Genomic DNA, 21720 nt, shown 5'->3' on the forward strand with positions numbered 1-21720 from the left:
AAATGGCTCGCCATGGACTAGAACGGCCAAAGGGCCTGTATCTTTTCTATGACTCTACGATCTCCCACACACAAAACCATGCTGACTCTTCCTAATCTGGTCTTGACTTTCCAAGTGATAACAGATCTTGTCCCTCAGATGTCCCTCCAGTAACTCCCCTACAAATGAAGTCAAGTTCACTGGTCTGTAGCTGCCTGGCTTGCCCTTGTTAATCTTCTTAAATAAAGAAACCACGTTCATCACCCTCCAGTCTTCTGGAACTTCACCAGTAGCTAACAGCAAAGCAAATATCTCTAGGAGGGCCTCTGAGGTTTCTTCCTAGCCTCCCAAAAGATCCAGAGGTGCACTTGGTTAGGCCCTGGGGATTTTCCCAACTTCCCTACCTCATAATATGCAATTAATCCAAGACCTCTCTACCTATTACCCTAATTTCTTTGGCATCCATGATATGTTCCTTAGTAAACACTGAGAAATGGCCATTAAAAATCTCAGCCATCTCCTGCAGCTCCACGCATAGGCAGCCCTGATGGTCTTTAAGAGGACTTAGTCTCTCCCTCATCACCCCTTAGTCTTAATATAACTGAAGAACATCTTGGAATTACCCTTAACCCTGCTTGTTAAATCTACCTCATATCCTCTTTTTGCTTCTGGATTCCCTCTTAAGCCTAGTCTAAAATGTTTTACATTCATGATAAGATGTATACTTCATTACAGCAACTAGAAACCTTTACTCATTTGATTAAATGTTCCTTAATCTTCGTACAAATGATTTGACCTGTGTTTCCATTTTTAGCAACGTGGGTTGGTGGTGCCTACATCAACGGCACAGCTGAGATGGTGTACCGGCCAGATGCTGGCTTAGTGTGGACTGTAGCCCCTTGGACCACTCTACTCTGTTTGTTCATTGGTGAGCAGAGATATAATCTAATTTTACAAGTGTAGCGGTTAGCCTAACGCCATACTGCACCAGGATCCTGGGTTCAATTCCGCCACTGCCTGTACATTCTCCCCGTGGCCATGTGGGTTTCCTCTGGGTGCTCTGGTTTCCTCCTACATTCTACAAGTACGGGTAGTGATGTACAGGGTAGTAGGTTAATCGGGCACGTGGGTGTAATTGGGCAGTGCAGGTGCATTGGGCCAGGAGGGACTTTTACCATGATCTAGTTCTAAATATCTACGAAATCGCACAGCCTTCAACAGTAACCAAGATTTTAGAGCAGGAAGCAGCTGTGAATGATGTTGTAAGCTAGTCCAGCAGCTACACTGGTGCCAGAGAACATGGAGATGCCGAACAGACAGGGTGCCTCTTTGGATGGGCAGATGGTCATGCCTCTGCCTCAGGTAACGCACGCACACACACACGCACACGCACACACACACACACACACACACACTACTATTACTACAGGAACTCAGCAGGTCAGGCAGTATCTGTGGAGGGAAATACACATTGGAGGGTCTTGGCCCGAAATGTTGACTGTTTATTATAGGCGTAGTGGTTAGTGTAATGTTATTAATGTTAGTGACCTGCGTTCAATTCCCACCAGTGTCCGTAAGTTCCCACCGAGAATGCATGGGTTTCCTCCAGGTCCTCCGATTCCCTCCCACATTCCAAAGTTAATAGGTTAATTGGTCACATGGGTGTAATTGGGCCGTATAAGCTCATGGGCCAGAAGGGCCTGTTACTGTGCTGTTTCTCTAAATAAAATAAAATGGATGCTGAGTTCCTCCAGGTGGGGGGGGGGGGGGTGTTGCTCAAGATTTCCAACATTTGCAGAATCTTTAATGCCAGAGAAGCAGGTTTGATCCTGAACTTGGCTGCTGTCAGTGTGGGGCTCACACATTCTTCTTGTGAATATCTGGGTTTCCCCTGGCCACTCTAATTCCAACTCCCCCCCCCACCCCACCACCCCACACCCCAAGCACAAGTAATTAGTATGTTAGTTAGCCACTGTTCATTGTTCTTCCCGTGCAGGTGAGGGGTCAGTGTGAGAAACAGGGGGGTGGGTCCACAACTCTCTGCAGTTTCCTGTCGTCATGTACAGAGCAGTTGCCATGTCAACCCATGATGCATCTGGTTCAGATGCTTTCTATGGGGCATCAATAAAAATTGGTAAGGGTTGATGGGGCATGCCAAACCTTTCTGAAAGGCAAGGCCAGAGGATGCTGCATGTCGATACAGTACAGATAGCATCCAACTCCGTGTGACTTTTATGCTGACATGAAAGATCAAAAGTTTTTTTCAAAAGCTTTAATTTATTCCGATAGAGTAGAAGAAGTGCAGTACATGATAAGCAGCGGCATTAGCAGCACGAGTCACACTGGTTGCCGGGGAACCTTACTCAGAAGTGGAGGCTAATTTTCTGTCAGCCCATAATCTTCTCAGGATATGATCACAAAGAATCTAATAAAGCTGATATAAAGAACAGGTGCAAATGGGTGCAATAGCTTGGCAGACAAGCTTTGTCAGTGTGCTAAAACAAGGCACATCAGACAGCAACACACACTATATTGTATTGCCTGTGTTACGGGGTCTGGATGAGCATGATAGAAGGAGCACTTACACCAGGGCTGGTACAAGGGTTCTCCTGCAATCAGCCGATGTTGAGACAGTTTTTTTAAATTTATTCAATTATGGGAGGTGGCCGTCGCCAGCTAAGCCAGCGTTATTTGCCCAAACCTATTTTTAAGGGTCAACCACATTGCTGTGGGTCTGGAGTCACGTATAGGCCAGAGCAGGTAAGGACGGCAGGATTCTCCCCTGAACCAGGTGGGTTTTCACGACATTCTCGACGTAGTTTCATGGTAATCAGGTATTTTTGTTTATCGAATTCAAATTCACCATCTACCCTGGTGGGATTTGAACTCATGTCTGCAGCGTATAACTGGGTCTCTGGGTTACTGATCCAATGGTGACCACCACTATGCCATATGACCAAGTGAGGTTTTTTTGGATACTAATGCAGGGTTAAAGTGGTGCTGAGGTAAAAGATTAGCCACAAGTTTACTAAATGGCAGGGAGGTCCCAAGGAGCCAAGGGGCTCACTTGTTTCTTGTGTCCCTATAAACAGATTACGTTCTCATGAGCTGTTAGCTGTTAACAGAGGTGCTAACTACAAAGGGAAGATACAAGGGGAATTTGATCTTTTGGGTGCCCCCTGCAGCATATCAATGATATCTCTTCTCTCTTCCCCAGGTGCATTATTTTTTGCCAAGAAAATGCGCAGGCAGAAGTATGTAACTATGTTGGATCCCTTTCAGCAACGTTATGGCAACTGCATTGCGAGCCTGATATTTATTCCAGCTGTAATTGGTGAAATATTCTGGTCTGCTGCCATTCTGGCAGCGTTAGGTATGGATATGAAACATACATGGATTGTTCTCTAAAACTAGTACCCCACACATCACGTTCTATCATATCCATATGCGTTATTTCCTGATTAATTAATGATTTGTCATAGAGGCATAGGGTCATAGGCCGCAACTCACCCATGCTGAGCAGGATTGTTCCATTGGGCTGTGTTTAGCCCATAACTCCCAAATTTCCTATCCATGCAACTACCTAAATATCTTTTAGTTGTCATAATTATACCCACCTCAACCACCTCATCTGACAGTTCATTCCTTATACTCCCCACCCTCTGTGTGAAAAAGGTCACCCCTCCAATCACTTTCATATATAAGGAACAACACCTTGTATTCCATCTGGGTAGCCTCCAACCTGAATGAACATTAATTTCTTGAACTTCCAGTAATACCCCCATCTCCTTCACCATTCCCCATTCCCTTTTCCCTCTCTCACCTCATCTCCTAGCTTCCCCATCACCTCCCTCTGGTGCTCCTCCCCCCTTCCATGGCCTCCTGTCTTCTCCTATCAGACTCCCCCTTCTCTAGCCCTGTGTCTCTTTCACCAATCAACTTCCCAGCTCTTTACTTCATCCCTCCCCCTCTAGTTTCACCCATCACCTTGTGTTTCTCTCTCCCCTCCACCCACCTTTTAAATCTATTCATCATCTTTTTCTCTCAGTCCTGCCTATTGTAAAAAAAATACCTCTTCAAACAATAATTAGCGAGGCACAGAGAGATATTTATCTATTGACGTGCCCCAGCTGCCCATAAGACCTTCCACCACCTACATCAATGGCTTCACGTGGCCCTGATCGGGTGTGGGGGAGCGGGTGGAGGGGGCTAAGCAGCTGCTACACCTTACTCAAGGGTGGCCTTTGGTAGAGATGTATCTCCACCCCACCACCCAATGGAGGTATTAGGCAGTATTTAACCTTATGGTATAAAGAAAATTAATTGAATGAACAATGGTTGAATATGTAATGTGTTATGAATTTTAACAGAACAATCAATCAATCCATTAGTTTCATTCCACCATTTATTCACTATTTTCTTTTTTTTTTTGTAATTTATTTTTATTGAAGTTCATCATCAAGCAAACATTTCCATAAGGTGTATTTCAGATATTGTACGTATATATCATGTAGTCATATAAGCCACAAATCTCCACATAATATTTATCTGAGGTATACACTTATAGAAAAGAGAGGAAAGAAAGAACAAGTGAAAGGAGAAAACTTTGTACAAGTAGGGAGTGATTTTTTAACAACATTTTCATTGATTTGTGCAAATAAAATCAGGCCTATGAGGTGTTATGTAGTTAAACCATTTTTCCCAGTATGAATCAAATTGTTCCAGTTTATGATTAACAGATGCTCTTTCACATGCACTCAACTCCACCCTGCTTCTCAGAATCAGGTTTAATATCACTGGTGTATATCTTGAAATGTGTTGTTTTGTGGCAGCAGTACTTTGCAATACTTCATCATAAAAAAACCTATAAATTACAATAAAAAGTATACAGTACTGTGCAAAAGTCTTAGGCATGTGTAAAAAAATTCAGTAAGGTGAAGATGCTTTCAAGAATAATGAATTGAAAAGTATACATATATCAAAACATTTACTATAAAGAGCAATAAGCAGTAAAAAAAAACAATCAAATCAATACTTGGTGCGACCATCCTTTGCCTTTAGAAACATAGAAAATAGGTGCAGGAGTAGGCCATTCGGCCCTTCGAGCCTGCACCGCCATTCAGTTTGATCATGGCTGTTCATCCAACTCAGAACCCTGTACCTGCTTTCTCTCCATACCCCCTGATCCCTTTAGCCACAAGGGCCATATCTAACTTCCTCTTAAATATAGCCAATAAACCGGCCTCAACTGTTTCCTGTGGCAGAGAATTCCACAGATTCACCACTCTCTGTGTGAAGAAGTTTTTCCTCATCTCGGTCCCAAAAGGCTTCCCCTTTATCCTTAAACTGTGACCCCTCATTCTGGACTTCCCCAACATCGGAAACAATCTTCTTGCATCTAGCCTGTCCAATCCCTTTAGAATTTTATACTTTTCAATAAGATCCTCCCTCAATCTTATAAGTTCCAGTGAGTATAAGCCTAGTCGTTCCAGTCTTTCTTCATATGAAAGTCCTACCATCCCAGGAATCAATCTGGTGAACCTTTTCTGTACTCCCTCTATGGCAAGACTGGCTTTCCTCAGATTAGGGGACCAAAACTGCATCAGTTCTCTTAGGTACACTGTCATGCCGATTTATAAGAAAATGTGAGGGTAGGTTGTCCCAAGTACCTTGGAGAACTTGCCACAGTTCTTGTCTCTGTCTCTCCACGCAATCCCAGACAGCCTTGATGATACTGAGATCAGAGCTCTGTTGAGCCCATACCATCTGAAACCATATAAAAAAAATCCAGAGTGCCTCAGACTTTTGCACATTACTGTCTATATAAAAAATTAAATTAAATAAGTAGAGCAAAAAGAGAGCAAAATTATAGTGAGGTAGTATTCATGGATTCATTGTCCATTTAGAAATCTGATGGTGAAGGGGAAGAAGTTGTTCATGAAATGTTGAGTGTTTGTTTTCAAGCTCCTGTACCTCCTTCTTGATGGTAGCAAAGAGAAGAGGGCACGTCCTGAGTGATGAGGGTCCTTTCTGACAGATGCCACCTTCTTGAAGCATTGCCTTTTCAACATGTCTTCAGTGCTGGGGAGGCTAGTTCCCATGATGGAGTTGGCTGACTTTAAAACTTCCTCAGCTTTTTCTGATCCTGTACAATGACCCCTCCATACCGGATGCTGTTGCGACCAGTTAAAATGCTCTGCACAGTACACATGCCCAAGGGTCAACTAAATGACCGGCCATATCTGTGGGATGTGGGATGAAACCAGAGCAGCTGAAGGAAACCAGCGTGGTCACAGGAAAAATTCAGACTCCACACGGATAACACTGGATGTCAGGATCAAATCCAGGTTGCTGGAACTGTGCTGCACAACACTATCTGCTGCTCCACTACAATGCCCACAAATTAAATGATTTTTAAACAGCTAGGAAGATGATGCAGTACATATTACCAAATCATAAACGATGCTGTGTTAACCATCTGATGCATCTTTTTAACCTGCAGGTTGAGCATACTTAAACAATGAGGCAGGCACCTACTGTTACCCATTGGGGCACCACAATAGTGTAGCAATTAACACAATGCTAATACAGCTCCAGGCATCAGAGTTCAGAGTTCAATGCCAGTGCCGCCTGTAGGAGTTTGTACGTTCTCCCCGTGACCATGTGGGTTTCCTCCGGGTGCTGCTGTTTCCTCCCACAGTCCAAAAACGTTCCGGTTGGTAGGTTAATTGATCATTGTAAATTGTGCTTTGATTAGGCTGGGGTTAAATAGGCGGGTTGCTGGGTGGCGTGACTCATTGGGCCAGAAGGGCCTGTTCCACCCTGTATCTCCAAATAAGTAAATAAAAGAAGTTACAATAGAACAATAGAGCGTGATTTCTGTGATTCCTATACCTCAATCACAATCACTTTTATTGTCACTGACGTAAATCGAGAAATTTGCTGTTTTGCAGCAGCAGTACACTGCAGGCATAACAAATTACTATAAGTTATAATAAAAATAAATAAATAGTGCAAAAGAGGAATAATGAGGTAGGGTTCTTGGAGAATTCAAAAATCTGATGGCAGAGAGGAAGAAGTTGTTCCTAAAACATTGAGTTTCGAACTACGGGCTCCTGTATTTCCTCCCTGACGCTCAAGGTCAATTTGACTAAGGGACTGTTGTTGCCCAGAGCAATTTAACTAACCTGGTACAGGATTGGCAATGAATAAATACTGGTAGATAGATAAATCAACTAACAAATAAACAAATAAATAAAACAGAACATGAGTTGTGAAGACCTTGAAGGTTTCTCCACAAACGTTAACATTATTGAAGACTAAATTTCAATTTCTCCTTCTTAAATAGGTACAACTTCCAGTGTCATGTTGGACCTAGACAAGAATATTTCAATGGCGATCTCAGCCTGTGTGGTAATGATATACACTTTACTTGGAGGCCTGTACGCTGTGGCGTATACTGATGTTGTTCAGTTAGGATGTATCTTCTTTGGTTTGGTGAGTTTGAGCATCTATATTATTGTTAGCATATCACTGATTAAAGTTTTTAATACTTTGGCCATATTTTTAAAAGTGTAACATCAATATTATTTCATTGTTGTTGTTTCTCTCCGCGCCTTGTGGTGGCAACCTTGCCATTTCTTTAGCAATTTTTTTTTACAAGGCCAAGTTGCTAGCTCAACGCTCAACCCAGCATGAATGGAAAGCGTGCAGGGAGCCAGCCAGAGTTGAACTTGGGACCACTCACCTCAAAGTCCAGTGCAGATGTCACCACACCACCAGCTAGCTCACATTATTTAATGTTTATTACCAATTCAACCGTGAATTATAAATAAGAGCAGAAAATGAGGGAAATACTCTGCTGGTCAGGCTGGATTTGTGGGAAGAGAAAAAGATCTAATGTTGCAGGTCAAAGACACTTCATCAGGACTGGGAGGAAGAAAAGGTCTTCAACCCAAAATGTTAGTGTTGTTTCTCTTCCTACTGAGGCAGCCTGACTTGCTGAATATTCTCGCATTTCTGTTCATTTTTAATTTTAGATTTCCATCAAATTGAGTTTTTTGATTATTTGGATAATGATTGTTATAAACTGGGATTATTCAGGTATACAAATTTATGAGAGATATACATTCAGTGACCACTTCATTAGATAAGCCTGTACACCTTCTCGTTAATGCAAATACCTAATCAGCAGCAATTCAATGCATAAAAGCATGCAGACATGGTCAAGAGGTTGTTGCTTAGACCAAACATTAGAACGGGAAAGAATTATGATCTAAGTGACTTTAACCGTGGAATAATTGCTGGTGCCAGATGTGGTGGATTGAGTATTTCAGAAACTGCTGATCTGGAATTTTCATGCACAACATTCTCTCGAGTTTATAGAGAATGGTGTGGGAAAAGAAATCCGGTGATCAGCAGTCCTGTGGATGAAATTGCCTTTTTTAATGAGAGAGGCCAGAGGGAAATAGCCAGACTGGTTCAAGCTGACAGGAAGGTGACAGAAACTCAAATAACCACGTGCTACAACAGTGATGTGCAGAAGTGTATCTCTGAATGGACAACACGTCGACCCTTGAAATGGACGGGCTACAGCTGCAGAAGATCTCAAATTACATTCAGTGGTCACTTTATTAGTTACCTCTGCAGCTCCTTACCTTCATGTGCCATATCATGATGCATCCGGTCAGGATACTTTCACCAATACAGTCAGGTTATTGGTCGATTAATTGGCCACCAATGTAAACTATCCAGAATGAGAAACTCAAAGGTATGTTAATGGACTTGGGGGAAGGAAAGGGTTGCAGGAAAATCAGTGGGTGAATGGGATTGATGGGATTGCTGATTTGATGGACCAAATATCCTCTTTCTCAGTCATAAGGAAACATAAATGAATGCATCCAGTTATTGAAATAATTCAGCAATGAGTGCTGGAAAGATTAAATGAAAATTAGGTCAGAAACACATCAGCATCCACAGAGTGGGAGGACAGGTATATGGACTGTCACATCCGAGATACAGAAAAAGATCATTGTTTTTCATGTCATCCAGACAGATCATGTCCTCACATCTGTGTATCGAAGTACAGGGACAAGGGATAAAAGAATGAAGAATATAGGTTAATATTTGGGTTGAGGATCAACAATCAAATCTGGACAATAACTTATGAATAGACCAAATGATATAACTAAATACTCGACTGAAAGCTGAACAAATTCTCCAGCCACAGGGACTGGACAGGCTCTTACTATATTCACAATAAGATGCACAAGTGGATAATTGCAAAACATGCTCTTTCTTTCAGTGGCTCTGTGTTCCTTTCACAATTCAAAATCCAGCTGTTACAAGCCTCAAAATCACAGCAGTTAAGGAGGTCTATCAGAAGCCCTGGCTAGGCAAAATTGATGAGATATTTATTGGAAGATGGATAGATAACCTTTTTCTAATGGTAAGAATCAAAATTTCCTTTTTAAGTGTGAAACTCATTGTTTTACGTGGTATAAATGCAAGTTGCAGATTAGTGATCAAGTAAGTGCCCGGCCAGCTACCTATCTAAATTCTGCTTTGGCATTCTCCGAGAGAAGAAAATAATGTCTCTTTGTCATAGCGCAGTCACAGTTTTTCATTGCAAATTGATTTCCAGATGTATCATTTGCACTGTTACATACATTAGAACTGTTCATAAATTGGTGAAGAAACATATTTTGAAACAGAGCACAGCACAGGAACAGACCCTTCGACTCGCAATATTGTGCTGAACCAATCATATTAGATTGGAGATCAATTATATTAGAGATCAAACGGCCAACCAAGCTACTCTCTTCTGCTTACACAATGTGCATATCCTTCCACTTTCCTCACATTCAAAGGTTAATTTATTATCAAAGTACGCACCCCTAATACAACTCCTAGATTCATCTTTTCCAGATAGCCACAAAACAAAGAAAAACCATGAAAGTCTTTACAGAGAAACATCAAACCCACCACCTGCGTACAAGAAAGAACTTTTTTTAGACTATCTAAGTGTCTCTAAAATGTTCCGTATGCATCTGCCTCTACCTCCACCCCAGTCAGTGCACCACTGTGTAAAAATACTTGCCCTTTACATCTACTTTGAACTAGCCACCTCTCACATTGTACACATTCCCTCTGGTATTAGACATTCCAACCCTGAGAGAAAGATACAGTCTGTCAACTCTACCTATGCCTATCATCATCTTATGAACCTCTATCAGACCTCCCCTCAGCCTCTGCAGCTCCAGAGAAAACAACCCATGTAAGTCCAACCTCTTGCCTTCTAATCCAGCCAGTATCCTGGTAAACCTCTTCTGCACTCTCTCCAAAGCCTCAATATCCTTCTTATATAGTGGGGCAACCAGAAATAAACACTCTTGATATGACCAGATTAGAGCTTTATAACGTCTGGAAAAAAAAATATATGCCGTCTACATTTTTGTGAAGAATGATCCATTCAAATAGGTTCTGTACCACACATGAGAAACTGAGAACAAAAGAACAGTGAGTTCTACTTTTATTCTGGCTTGGTTGTAATTTACACGTAAATTGTAGGAAAGCTGTTCGAAACAATAATTCAAAGCAATTTTAATTACTGTAATCCCAAGCAACAGACAAAAATTGCTGGAGGATATTCAGCAGGTTAGGCAGCATCTATGGAAAAAAACAGACAACGTTTTGGGCTGAATCCCTTCGGCACGACTGGAGGAAAAAAAGCTGAGGAGTAGATTTGAAAGCTGGGCGAGGGGAGAGAGAGAGACACCAGGTGATGGGTGAAACTTGGAGGGGGAGGGATGAAGTAAAGATCTAGGAAGTTGATTGGTGAAAGAGATAATGGAAAGCCATGGAAGAGAGAAAAAAAGGGGAGAGGAGCACCATAGGATGGGCAGGCAAGGAGATAACATGAGAGAGGGAAAGGGGATGGGAAATGGTGACAGTGGGGGTGGGGGGGTAGTGTTACGAACCCCGTAACTGGGTCACTTACCAGCAAAGATAGAGACGTCCGTTGAAGTCTGATGATACTATTTTTAACAGTATTTGTTAGTAAAAATACACAAAAATAATATCAATGCAAATATACAGATAATATACGTCGTCAAATACTAAACCTAAAAGTGCGGATATAATAATAATCAATAAGAAACAAGCTCTATCGTTGTCTAGGGGATAATGAATTGTCCGAGGGAAATATAAAGTTCACTGCAGTTCCACAAGCTGCCATCGTTTGGTTGTCGCTGTGTTGCAATTGTTGGGGAGAGAGAGAGAGAGATAGGAGAATGGGAACATTTACCGCTACGGGTTTTGCCAACCTTCCTTTATGATTTCGATCCGTCGGTGTCTCGTTGTCGTGGCCATTCAAGTGTGACCTCTCCTTTAGCTAAACCGTTCTTCCATGATGAGCCCGACACCCAGGCAAGGGAGGACGCACACGAGCCCCCACCGGCTTTCGCTATAAAATGCTGTCACTGGATTTCTAGCGTTTCTCCTGGTGCGTCTAAAGGGGTTGTTCCCCAGATCCCTCTTTTATCCTCACTCACGGGGTCTCAGATGTCAATCAGGTTGGGATGATGCAATCCCTCAACCAGACCATTCTGGTTGTCCCCTGAGGGGTTTCAATGAATAGTACAGTACTCAATACACAATTCCTTCTCCAAGAGACAATAGCAGTAATCAGTGGTTCCATTCCACTTATGTCAGGAGACATTCCACCTGGTTGTGTATTCTGTGTCTCTCTCATCTTGCGATCTTGCAATTCTCAAAAAGGAGGGGGCGACTTTGTACCCTTCGGCCCCTCAGAGTTGCTCCACCTTCGTAACAGTAGTGAGGCATTACTGGAAGTTTGAGAAATCAATATTCATGCCATCAGGTTGGAGGCTGCCCAAATGGAATATAAGGCTTTGTTCCTCCAACCTAAGTGTGACATTATCACGACAGTGGAAGAGGCCATTGATAGACATTTAGGAATGGGAATGGGAAGTGGAACTAAAATGGGTGGCCATTGGGAGATCCCACTTGTTCTGGCAGACGGAGCGTAGATGCTCAGCGAAGTGGTCTTTCAATCTATGTCGGGTCTCTCCAATATACAAGAGGCCACACCAGGAGCACCACACACACTTTATGACCGCAACAGACTCGCAGGTGAAGTGTCACCTCACCTGGAAGGACTGTTTGGGGCCCTGAATGGTAGTGAGGGAAGAGGTGTAGGGACAGGTGTAACACTTGTTCTGTTTGCAAGGATAAGTGTCAGGAGGGAGATCAGTGGGGGGGGGGGGACGAATGGACAAGGGAATCACGTAGGGAGAAATCCCTGCGGAAAGCAGGAAGTGGGATGAAGGAAAAGATGTTTTCGATGGTGGCAGAAGTTTTGGAGAATTATGTGCTAGATGCAGAAGCTGGTAGGGAACCCTATCCCTGGTAGTGTGGCGGGAGGATGGGGTAAGAGCAGACGTGCATGAAGTGGAAGAGATGCGGTTGAGGGTAGCGTTGATGGTGGAGGAAGGGAAGCCCATTTCTTTGAAAAAGAAGGACATCTCCTTCATTCTAGAATGAAAAGCCTCATTTTGAGAGCAGATCCAGTGGAGACGGAGGAATCTAGAATGAAAAGCCTCATCCTGAGAGCACTAGAATGAATAGCTTCCTAGATCTTTGCTTCATCCCTCCCCCTCCAGGTTTCACCTATCACCTGGCGTCTCTCTCTCCCTTCCCCCGCCTTTCAAATCTACTTCTCAGCTTTTTTTACTCCAGTCCTGCCGAAGGGTTTCGCCCCAAAACATTGACTGTATTTTTTTTCCATAGATGCTGCCTGGCCTGCTGAATATCCACCAGCATTTTGTGCGTGTTGCTTGTATTTCCAGCAACTGCAGATTTTCTCTTGTTTGTAATGTAGTTCCAATACACTTTATTATTTTAATAGTAAATCTTTTCTGCCTGATTTTACACACTGTTCCTAATGATATACGGAAATGTACTTTAAACCATAATTAATCTACTCCACATGAACCTTCTACTTCTTTAGTACATTAGAATGCTTTTGGTCTCACCAGACAAGTCACTATTAATGTAATAATTCCAGATAGATTGATATTTAATTTTACAGGTGTTGGGTGGAATACCATGGCAAGCCTATTTTCAACGCGTGCTGGCTGCTTCTTCATCGAAAAGTGCCGTAATATTATCGATAGCAGGAGCATTCGGTGGTTGTATTATGGGCATTCCTTCAGTCCTGATTGGCTCAGTTGCAGCTTCCACAGGTACAATCATTCAGAAACTTGTACAAGCCCCAGTAGAATGATAATGCACCCATCTACCAGAGCTGGGGTGGGGGGGGGGGGGAGGTGTCTGTGTGTGTGTGGGGTAGTGTTGCGGACCAGGTCCTCGCATCTGTCCATTTATCACTGAATAGGGCAAAACAATTGATGGGGAAGAGGGCAGGGCTGAAATCAATCCATTGATGCTAGAGCTGAACAATGTTACAGAAAAGTCTTGTTGCAGCTTGTCAGCTAATTTAGCAACCCACAGGATTTACCTGCTCAGCTTACAAACTGGAATGACGGCTTGTGTATGTTCCTTTGGCAGTTTGCTGAAGCCTTTCATTCTAGGACACCAGGCTTTGAAATTACACGGATCACGTCCACAGTTTGTGTAATAAACATTTACCGGGCAGTAGGCTGAAGGCATGCAATCATCACAAGCTGGAAATATGTCACTTGCCGCAGTACTCTGCAGGATGAAGTGGTAAAACACGTGGGGTATTATTGCATGAGGTTCCACTTATTTTCAGTTTGTCATTGTATAGAAATGACTAAACAGACAAAATGGCAATATTGGGATGATTCATTCATTTCTTGCATTTCCTTGACTTCCGCTGAACTGAGGAGGCAGTTCAGATCAAGGTTGGTGGGTCTGAAGCAGAACTGAAAGCAGATACAGTGTACCAATAAGAAAGTGGCCAATATGATGTTGGTGATATGACTTCTGGTCAGAAATATAGGTTAGCTTCACCCATGGTTTGGATTGGACATGGCAGTTTCCGTAAAACCATAAGACTATAAGACATAGGAGCAGAATTAGGCTATTCGGCCCATCGGGTCTATTCTGCCATTCCATCGTAGCTGATTTATTATCCCTCTCAACCCTAATCTCATGCCTTCTCCCCGTAGCTTTAATCAAGAATCTATCAGCCTCCGCTTTAAATATACCCAATGACTTGGCCTTCACTGCTGTCTGTGAAAATGACTTCCACAGATTCTCTCCCTTAAAGGCATCAGTGAGACAGACGGTTTTTAAATGATCCACTATTTCATGGTTCCTGTGACTAAAATGAGTTTAGTCTTTTGAATTACAGATTTATTCAGTTACTTGAATTTAAATTGGCCAGCTTCTGTGGTGGAATTTCAAGTCAGGTCTTCGGATCAACAATCCAGCACTCTGGCTGTTGATCCAGTAAGGTTCGATGAAAAGCTCAGGACAGTGGGAATGTATTTGAACAGCTGCTACCAACAAAAACATATTAAGCCAAATATGAGCACTAAATTGGTTTAGGTCCAAAATATCTGCAATATGTAAAATTGGATTGTTCAACACAGCTGCTGTACAGAACCTGTCTTCCAGATGTAGCAGCATGGTAACATGGTAGTTTGTGGAGTGCTATATAGGGCTAGTGATCTGGGTTGGTTCCTTAAGATTGTCAGAGCCAGGGGACAGGGTGTTGGGTTTGGTGGGAGTGGTGGGGACAAGCTTCCACTGCCTATTAAATGCTCCCAATGGCGTGTGTCTCAAATAGCCTCTAACAAATCCAGTTCCTGGCCTTCATGTCAGGCTGATCTACTAAGGCCGGCAGGACCATTTCTACCGACAGGAGAAGGAGCAAAGGAGGGTTACTGATGCCTTAAAACCAGTCACTTAAGGCAGTTGGGGCTCAACAGCCATAGTAGGCAGCTCATCCAGGAGAAGGAAAACTCTGATCTCAATCCTCCGCTGCCCTGCAGCTATACCCACTCATGGGGAAGACTTCAGGAGCAAACATCAAAGAAAAATCTGCAGCTGGAGTCCCTAAGGCAGCCCTACGATGAGTTCAACTCTGACTAGCAACACCTGCGACACTGCTGCTACCAAATTGTATCGGTCTTCCTTTGGATCCATCAGCTGCATGGGGAGGGGGAGCCTGCTACACGGGCAACAGCTTGCTCTCCATACTGTACTGCCCTGGCCTGAGCACTGAGACAGGACGCAACATCCATGGTTGACCCCGACCATTGGAGGCCTCTTGGCCCAGGTTCGATTCCACCGCTGCCTGTAAGGAGTTTGTACGTTCTCTCCCTGACCGGGTGAGTTTCCTGCAGCTGCTGTGGTTTCCTCCCGTGTTCCAAAGATGTACGGCTAGGGTTAGGGTTAGTAAATTCTGGACACACTATGTTGGCACCAGAAGTTTGGAGACACTTGTGGGCTGCCCCCAGCACATCCTTAGATTATGTTGGTCATTGACTCTAGTGACACCTTTCATTGTATGTTCCCATGTACATGTGACAAATAAAGCTAATCTTAAGGTACACAGGGCAGACAATGTTCTCATTTTGAGCACTTCTCTCTCCTCTTTGTTTCAGACTGGAATCAAACTTCTTATGGTCCCAAGTCTCCTTTCGAAAAGGGGGAGGCTTCTATGATCCTGCCGATAGTCCTTCAATACTTGTGCCCGCGTTACATTTCTATTTTTGGAATCGGCGCCATTGCTGCTGCTGTCATGTCTTCAACAGACTCCTCTCTCCTTTCATCCAGTTCCATGTTCACCCATAACATTTACCGGAAAATTCTCAGACCAAAGGTAAGATCAAAGATCATGCCTGTGTGCCCAAACGCTGGAGATATGTGCTTGGAAATTGGACTGCATTGTCCGACCTTTTTGTGCAGTACGCAATTCAATTTCAGCAAAAAGTTAAGCTCAAGGAAAAATCAGGGACATACACTGAGTCTCAGGATCTGTAGCTTTCCCCCTGGATCTTCTGTGCTTCTGACACGCTAATGCAGGGACATCCAGTCATATCCAATGGTCCACCTATGAAGAAGGAAGCCTTCATAACACCTTCTTCCTCTTGCAATAATGGCACAGTAGAGTAGCGGTTAGCGCATCGCTTTACGGTGCTGACCAGCAATCAATGATTGGGTTCAATTCCCATCACTGTTTATAATTGTACACTCTCCCCGTGACCTCTGGGTCCTTCAGTTTCCACCCACATTCCGAAGATGTGTGAGTTAGAGTTAGTGAGCTGTGGGCATGCTATGTTAGCGCCCTAAGCGTGGTGACACTTCCAGGCTGCCTGTCATGTCAAATCCTCGCTGATTTGATTTGACACAAATCACCCATTTCACTGTATGCTTTGATGTTTTGCTATACATGTGACAAATAAAGCTAATCTTTATCTTCTATATCTTTATCAAGAATATGTATAAAAAAGGAAGACATCTGAGGTGTTTTGGAGTGGAAGGGTTTATCTTGAGAACAGTTGTGTCAGGGATGGTGAAACTGAGAGAAAGGAATGCCATATTTACAAGAGATAGGATGAGGGAAGGTCTAGTCTAGGTAGCAGTGGGAGTCAGTAGATGTGTCATAACATCAGTGATAGTTTATCTCCTGCTATGGAGACTGATAGAGCAAGAAAGGGAAGAGAGGTTTCAGAAATGTTCTTCTTTGCAAGCATACTGCCAAGGTCGAAGATGATTTTCATCTTCCCCGAGGTGGCAGTAAGCAGAGTGCAGGCTGTTTCATTTAGGTCTCTGTCCACCATCTTGACATACACTTCCTCCCCCATTCAATGAACAGTAAGAGCTGAGTGCCCCACAATGCACAGGAGTTACACTCAGCATTTTCTCAACAGCTCCTCCCAGAATCCCAAACCAAGGATCAGAGTTTAAATATAAAAGGGTGCCCCTTTTCAAATATTAATGTACTTTATATTAACTCTTTATGGTTATCTGCTGCAAGCTCCCAGACACTTTCACATTTGTTCCAGTGTTTTGACCCATCATCCTGTACAGGAGCCTCTCACACAGATCCCTGGGCGTACTGAGAAATTGTTCAGGACCCCAGGAATGAAAGGAACTCAGGACCTAGGGGAATATCACATTCCAATGCTCTGTTCAATGACTGTTGGTATGTCAGGTAATTTACCAGCCCTGACAATTCCCCGGGTACAAGAGAATGTATGGCTAATTATCATCCAAGCACTGTGAGAGCTACAGCCACTGTTTCCTGCAGGCGAGCACTAATAATCACTCAGCTTTTGTCCTTCCACCATGGAAACACTGAATCCAAATCAGAATAAAGTTTAATATCACTGGCATATGTCGTGAAATTTGTTGTTTTGCAGCTATAAGTAACAACAAGAAATGTAATTTTTAATAAATTAAATACATCATGCAAAAAGAGAGCAGAAGACAAAAAAGAAGTGATGTAGTATACATGGGTTCATTATCCATCAGAAATCTGATAGCGGAGGGGAAAGAACAGTTCCTGAAACATTGAGTGTGTGTCTTCAGGCTCCTCTACTCCTCCTTGATAGTAGAAATGAGAAGAGGGCATGTCCTGGGTAATGGGAATCCTTAATGATGGATGCCACCTTTTTGAGGCATCCCTTTTCGAAGATGTCCTTGATGCCTGTGTTTGCAATTTCCTGCAGTCTTTTCTGTAGCATGTAACCCCTCCATACCAGACAGCGATGCAACTGGTTAGAGTGCTCTCCATGGTACATCTGTAGAAATTTGTGAGATCTTTGCTGTCATACCAAGTCTTCCAATAAAATATAAAAATTGCATCAGTACGCTGGGCCCGGGATAGACTGGGTCGCAGAGCCCAGCAGAATGAGAATGTACGGGTTCATAAAATAGATGTCATACACATTAGGCTGCTGCCATATTCGCGCACTTTCGAGGAAGAGCCCAAGCATCAGTTAGACCACATGCCTATCCTCAAATTACCCAACCAAAATGTTAAGCTGCAATAAATTTTATGATACTGTCGTTTGTCTGTTGGAAGTAATTAGTGAACAGAGGAACATGTCATCAGATCTCCAAGCTAATTCTGACAGTCACTTGACTGTTCAGTGCAAGTATCCAAGAATTTAAAGCAGTTTGGCAGATATTTGCCCTGAAGTAGTCTCCAGAGTGGCCAAAGTTCATTGCCAAGGTCTTCTTCTGGCCTTCTTCCACTGCAGTCATTCTTTTGGACTGTTGCCACTGAATGCAGTGGGTGTTATGAGGTTGTCCAAAGTAATTATCTTGGCTGCAGACCACACCCATCTGGTCTGCCTCCTTTGGTCGACTTCCAACTTTAGTTCAGTAGCACTTAATGGTCAGAGATCCCGGGATGGGAGGGGTAGCATAGTGAAGGCACTGTACTTTATAAATGAGCTTTGGAAATGCAGGAGGACTCGGGGGAAAAAAGTGTTGGAAAGAGTTTACAGGCAACTGTTATATAAAAAAATCAGATTGTTTAAAAGACAAAATTCAAGGTAATTGTGTCAACCAAATCATGCCGACTTTAAGTGGAAACACTGGAGCATATTGCTCTGCACACATTATTAAATCCTGATCTTATTAGCTGTTGCCTGAGGCTGCAGAGGTTAAAGATCGGAAGGGCAAAAGGTAATTGGGAGATGAGAGAAAATTGATGTTTTACGCAGAGTGGCTTAAATCTGGAATGCCTTCATCATAAGAGTGCTAGAAACAAAGTCAATCAGGACTTCAAAAAGGAACTAGAGAAGCCCTTCAGGGAAAAATAACATAGGGATAATACAGGGATTGGAGTCGCTACTAAAAACTGACCTCTTGGGTGTTAATGATCCTCTTCCACTGTTCTCAGCTCTCTGCAGATCTCATCATGTTTGGTCTAGTTCCATTTTTCACTGAACATCAAAAACAAAGTGCAGATAGTGGAAATCTGAAAAGAGAATGTTCTGGAAGGTCATGCAGTATTTGTGGAAAGGGAAAGCAAATTATTGTTTCAGGTCAAAGACCGGTCATCAGAACTGGGAAAGAGAAATAAACATGCTGCTTTTAAATGGCAAAGAGAAGAACAGCGAGGACAAAGTTAACCAGACTGTAGAACAAAGGAGCAGAATTAGGCCATTCGGCCCATTGAGTATACACTGCCATTCCCTCATGGCCGATTTATTATCCCTCTCAACCCCACCTGTCTGCCTTCTCCCCTGTACAAAAGGGACGGGTCGCCCCTGAACCAGAGGGGGACCAATATCCTTGCAGGCAGGTTTGCGAAAGCTGTTCAAGAGGGTTTAAAACTAATTTGTCAGTGGGATGGGAACCAGAGTTATAGTGCTGAGGATGAGGTAGTTGGTTTACAAACGGAGGCAGTGTGTAGTGAGATTGCTAGCAAGAAGAGACTGATGACAGGGCAAAATTGAGGAGTTGCAATGTAAATGGTGGACAAATTTGAAAAAGGTGAATACAGAACTGAAGGTGTTATATTTGAATGCACTCAGTATATGGAAAAAGGCAGATGAACTTGTAGCACAGTTATAGATTAGCATGTATGATTCTGTAGGCATCACTGAATTGTGGTTGAAAGAAGATTTTAGCTGGGAGCAAGCAGAGGGGGTGGCGTGACTCTCTTGGGAAAAGGATTAAATCAAATCATCAGAAAGGTGACGTAGGATTGGAAGGTGTTGAATTGTTTTGGGTAGAGCTAAAGAACTGCAAAGGTAAAAAGACCCTATTGGGAATTATATGCAGTTCCCCAAACAGTAGTAGGGATGTGGTCTACAAATTACAATGGGAGATAGAAAATGCATGTTAAAGGGCAATGTTATAGTAATTATGGGGTATTTCAATATGCAGGTAGATTGGGAAAACCAGGTTGGTGCTGGATCCCAAGAGGGGGAATTTCTATAATGCCAATGAGATGGCTTTTTACAGTAGCTCATAGTTGAGACAACTAGAGGATCAGCTATTCTGAATTGGGTGTTGTGCAATGAACTGGAATTGATTAAAGGAACCCTTAGGGGCCAGTGATCATAATATATTCAAATTCACCCTGCAATTTGAGAAAGAGAAGGAAAAGTCAGATGTATCAGTTTAGGGTGGAGTAAAGGGAATTACAGATGCATGAGAGAGGAGATGGCCAAAATTGATTGACAGGGATGATGGCAAAACAACAATAGCTGGAATTTCTGGGAACAATTTGGAAGGTGCAGGATATATGGATCCCAAAGGGGAAGAAGTATTGTAAAGGCAGGATAAAGGAAGCATGACTGACAAGAGAAGTCAAAGCCAACATAAAAGCCAAAGATGGGGTATATAATAGTTAGTCTGAGTGATTAGGAAGATGGTGCAGTTGATTAATAAGGATGTTGTTTCGGGGTACTTGGAGGCACATGATAAAATAGGTCATAGTCAGCATTGTTTCCTTACGAGGATATCTTGCCTGACAAATCTGCTGAAATAATTTGAAGAAATAACAAGCAGGACAGGTAAAGGAGAATCAGTGGATGCTGTGTACTTGGATTTCCAGAAGGCCTTTGTCAAGGTGCCACACACAAGGCTGCATAGCAAGATAAGCAGGAAAGATACTAGCAAGTATAGAGCCTTTTCTGGTTGGCTGCCAGATACCACTGAGGTCTGTGTTGGGACCCCTTCTTTTTACATTATATGTCAATGATTTGGATGACGGAATTGATGGCTCTATGGCTAAGTTTGCAGAAAATACAAAGATGGGTGGAGGAGCATGTAGTTCTGAGGAAGTAGAGAGTCTACAGAAGGACTTAGACTGATAAGGAGAATGGGCAAAGAAGTGGCAGATGGAATATAGTGCCGGGAAGTGTATGCTCATGCACTTTGGCAGAAGAAATATAAGCGTAGACTATTTTCTAAATGGAGAGAAAATTAAAAAATCTGAGGTGCCAAGATTGTCCTTGTTCATGATTCCCTAAAGATTAACTTGCAGGTTGAGTCAGTGGTGAAGAAGGCAAATGTGATGTTAGCATTCATTTTGAGGGAATTAGAATATAAAAGCAAGGATGTAATGCTGAGGCTTTATAAAGCACTGGTGAGGCCTCACTTGGAGTATTGTGAGTAGTTTTAGGCCCTTTATCTGAGAAAGGATGTGCTGATGTTGGAGAGGGTTCAAAGGCGGTTCACAAAAATGATTCCAGGATTGAAAGGCTTGTCAAATGAGGAGTGTTTGATGGCTCTGGGCCTCCACTCACTAGAAATCAGGAAAATAAGAGGTGTCTTCATTAAAACCTATTGAATTTTGGAAAGCCTCGACAGAGGGGATGCGGAGAGGAAGTTTCCTATGGTGGGAGAGTCTAAGACCAGAGGGCACAGCCTCAGAACAGAGGGGCGTCCTTTTAGAATGGAGATGAGTAGGAATTTCTTTATAACCATATAACAATTACAGCATGGAGACAGGCCATCTCGGCCCTTCTAGTCCGTGCCGAATGCTTACACTCACCTAGTCCCACCGACCTGCACTCAACCCATAACACTCTATTCCTTTCCTGTCCATATACCTATCCAATTTTACTTTAAATGACAATACCGAACCTGCCTCTCCCACTTCTACTGGAAGCTCACTCCACACAGCTACCACCCTCTGAGTAAAGAAATTCCCCCTTAAACTTTTGCCCCCTAACTCTCAACTCACTTCCTCTTGTTTGAATCTCCCCTACTCTCAATGGAAGAAGCCTATCCACATCAATTCTATCTATCCCCCTCATA

General features: G+C 43.0%; 1 protein-coding gene across 1 annotated transcript in view; it reads left to right on the forward strand.

Annotated features, from left to right (window-relative positions):
• Positions 1-21720, forward strand: part of LOC140726924 (high-affinity choline transporter 1-like) — a 35023-nt gene that overhangs the window by 7927 nt on the left and 5376 nt on the right. The window contains exons 4-9 of the mRNA XM_073043929.1: positions 794-907; positions 3197-3352; positions 7328-7476; positions 9284-9427; positions 13091-13244; positions 15597-15814. Coding sequence (XP_072900030.1) covers positions 794-907; positions 3197-3352; positions 7328-7476; positions 9284-9427; positions 13091-13244; positions 15597-15814 — 935 coding nt within the window. The remainder of the gene's footprint in view (positions 1-793; positions 908-3196; positions 3353-7327; positions 7477-9283; positions 9428-13090; positions 13245-15596; positions 15815-21720) is intronic.

Source organism: Hemitrygon akajei, chromosome 4 (assembly GCF_048418815.1).
Source record: "Hemitrygon akajei chromosome 4, sHemAka1.3, whole genome shotgun sequence".
Classification (NCBI taxonomy): domain Eukaryota; kingdom Metazoa; phylum Chordata; class Chondrichthyes; order Myliobatiformes; family Dasyatidae; genus Hemitrygon; species Hemitrygon akajei.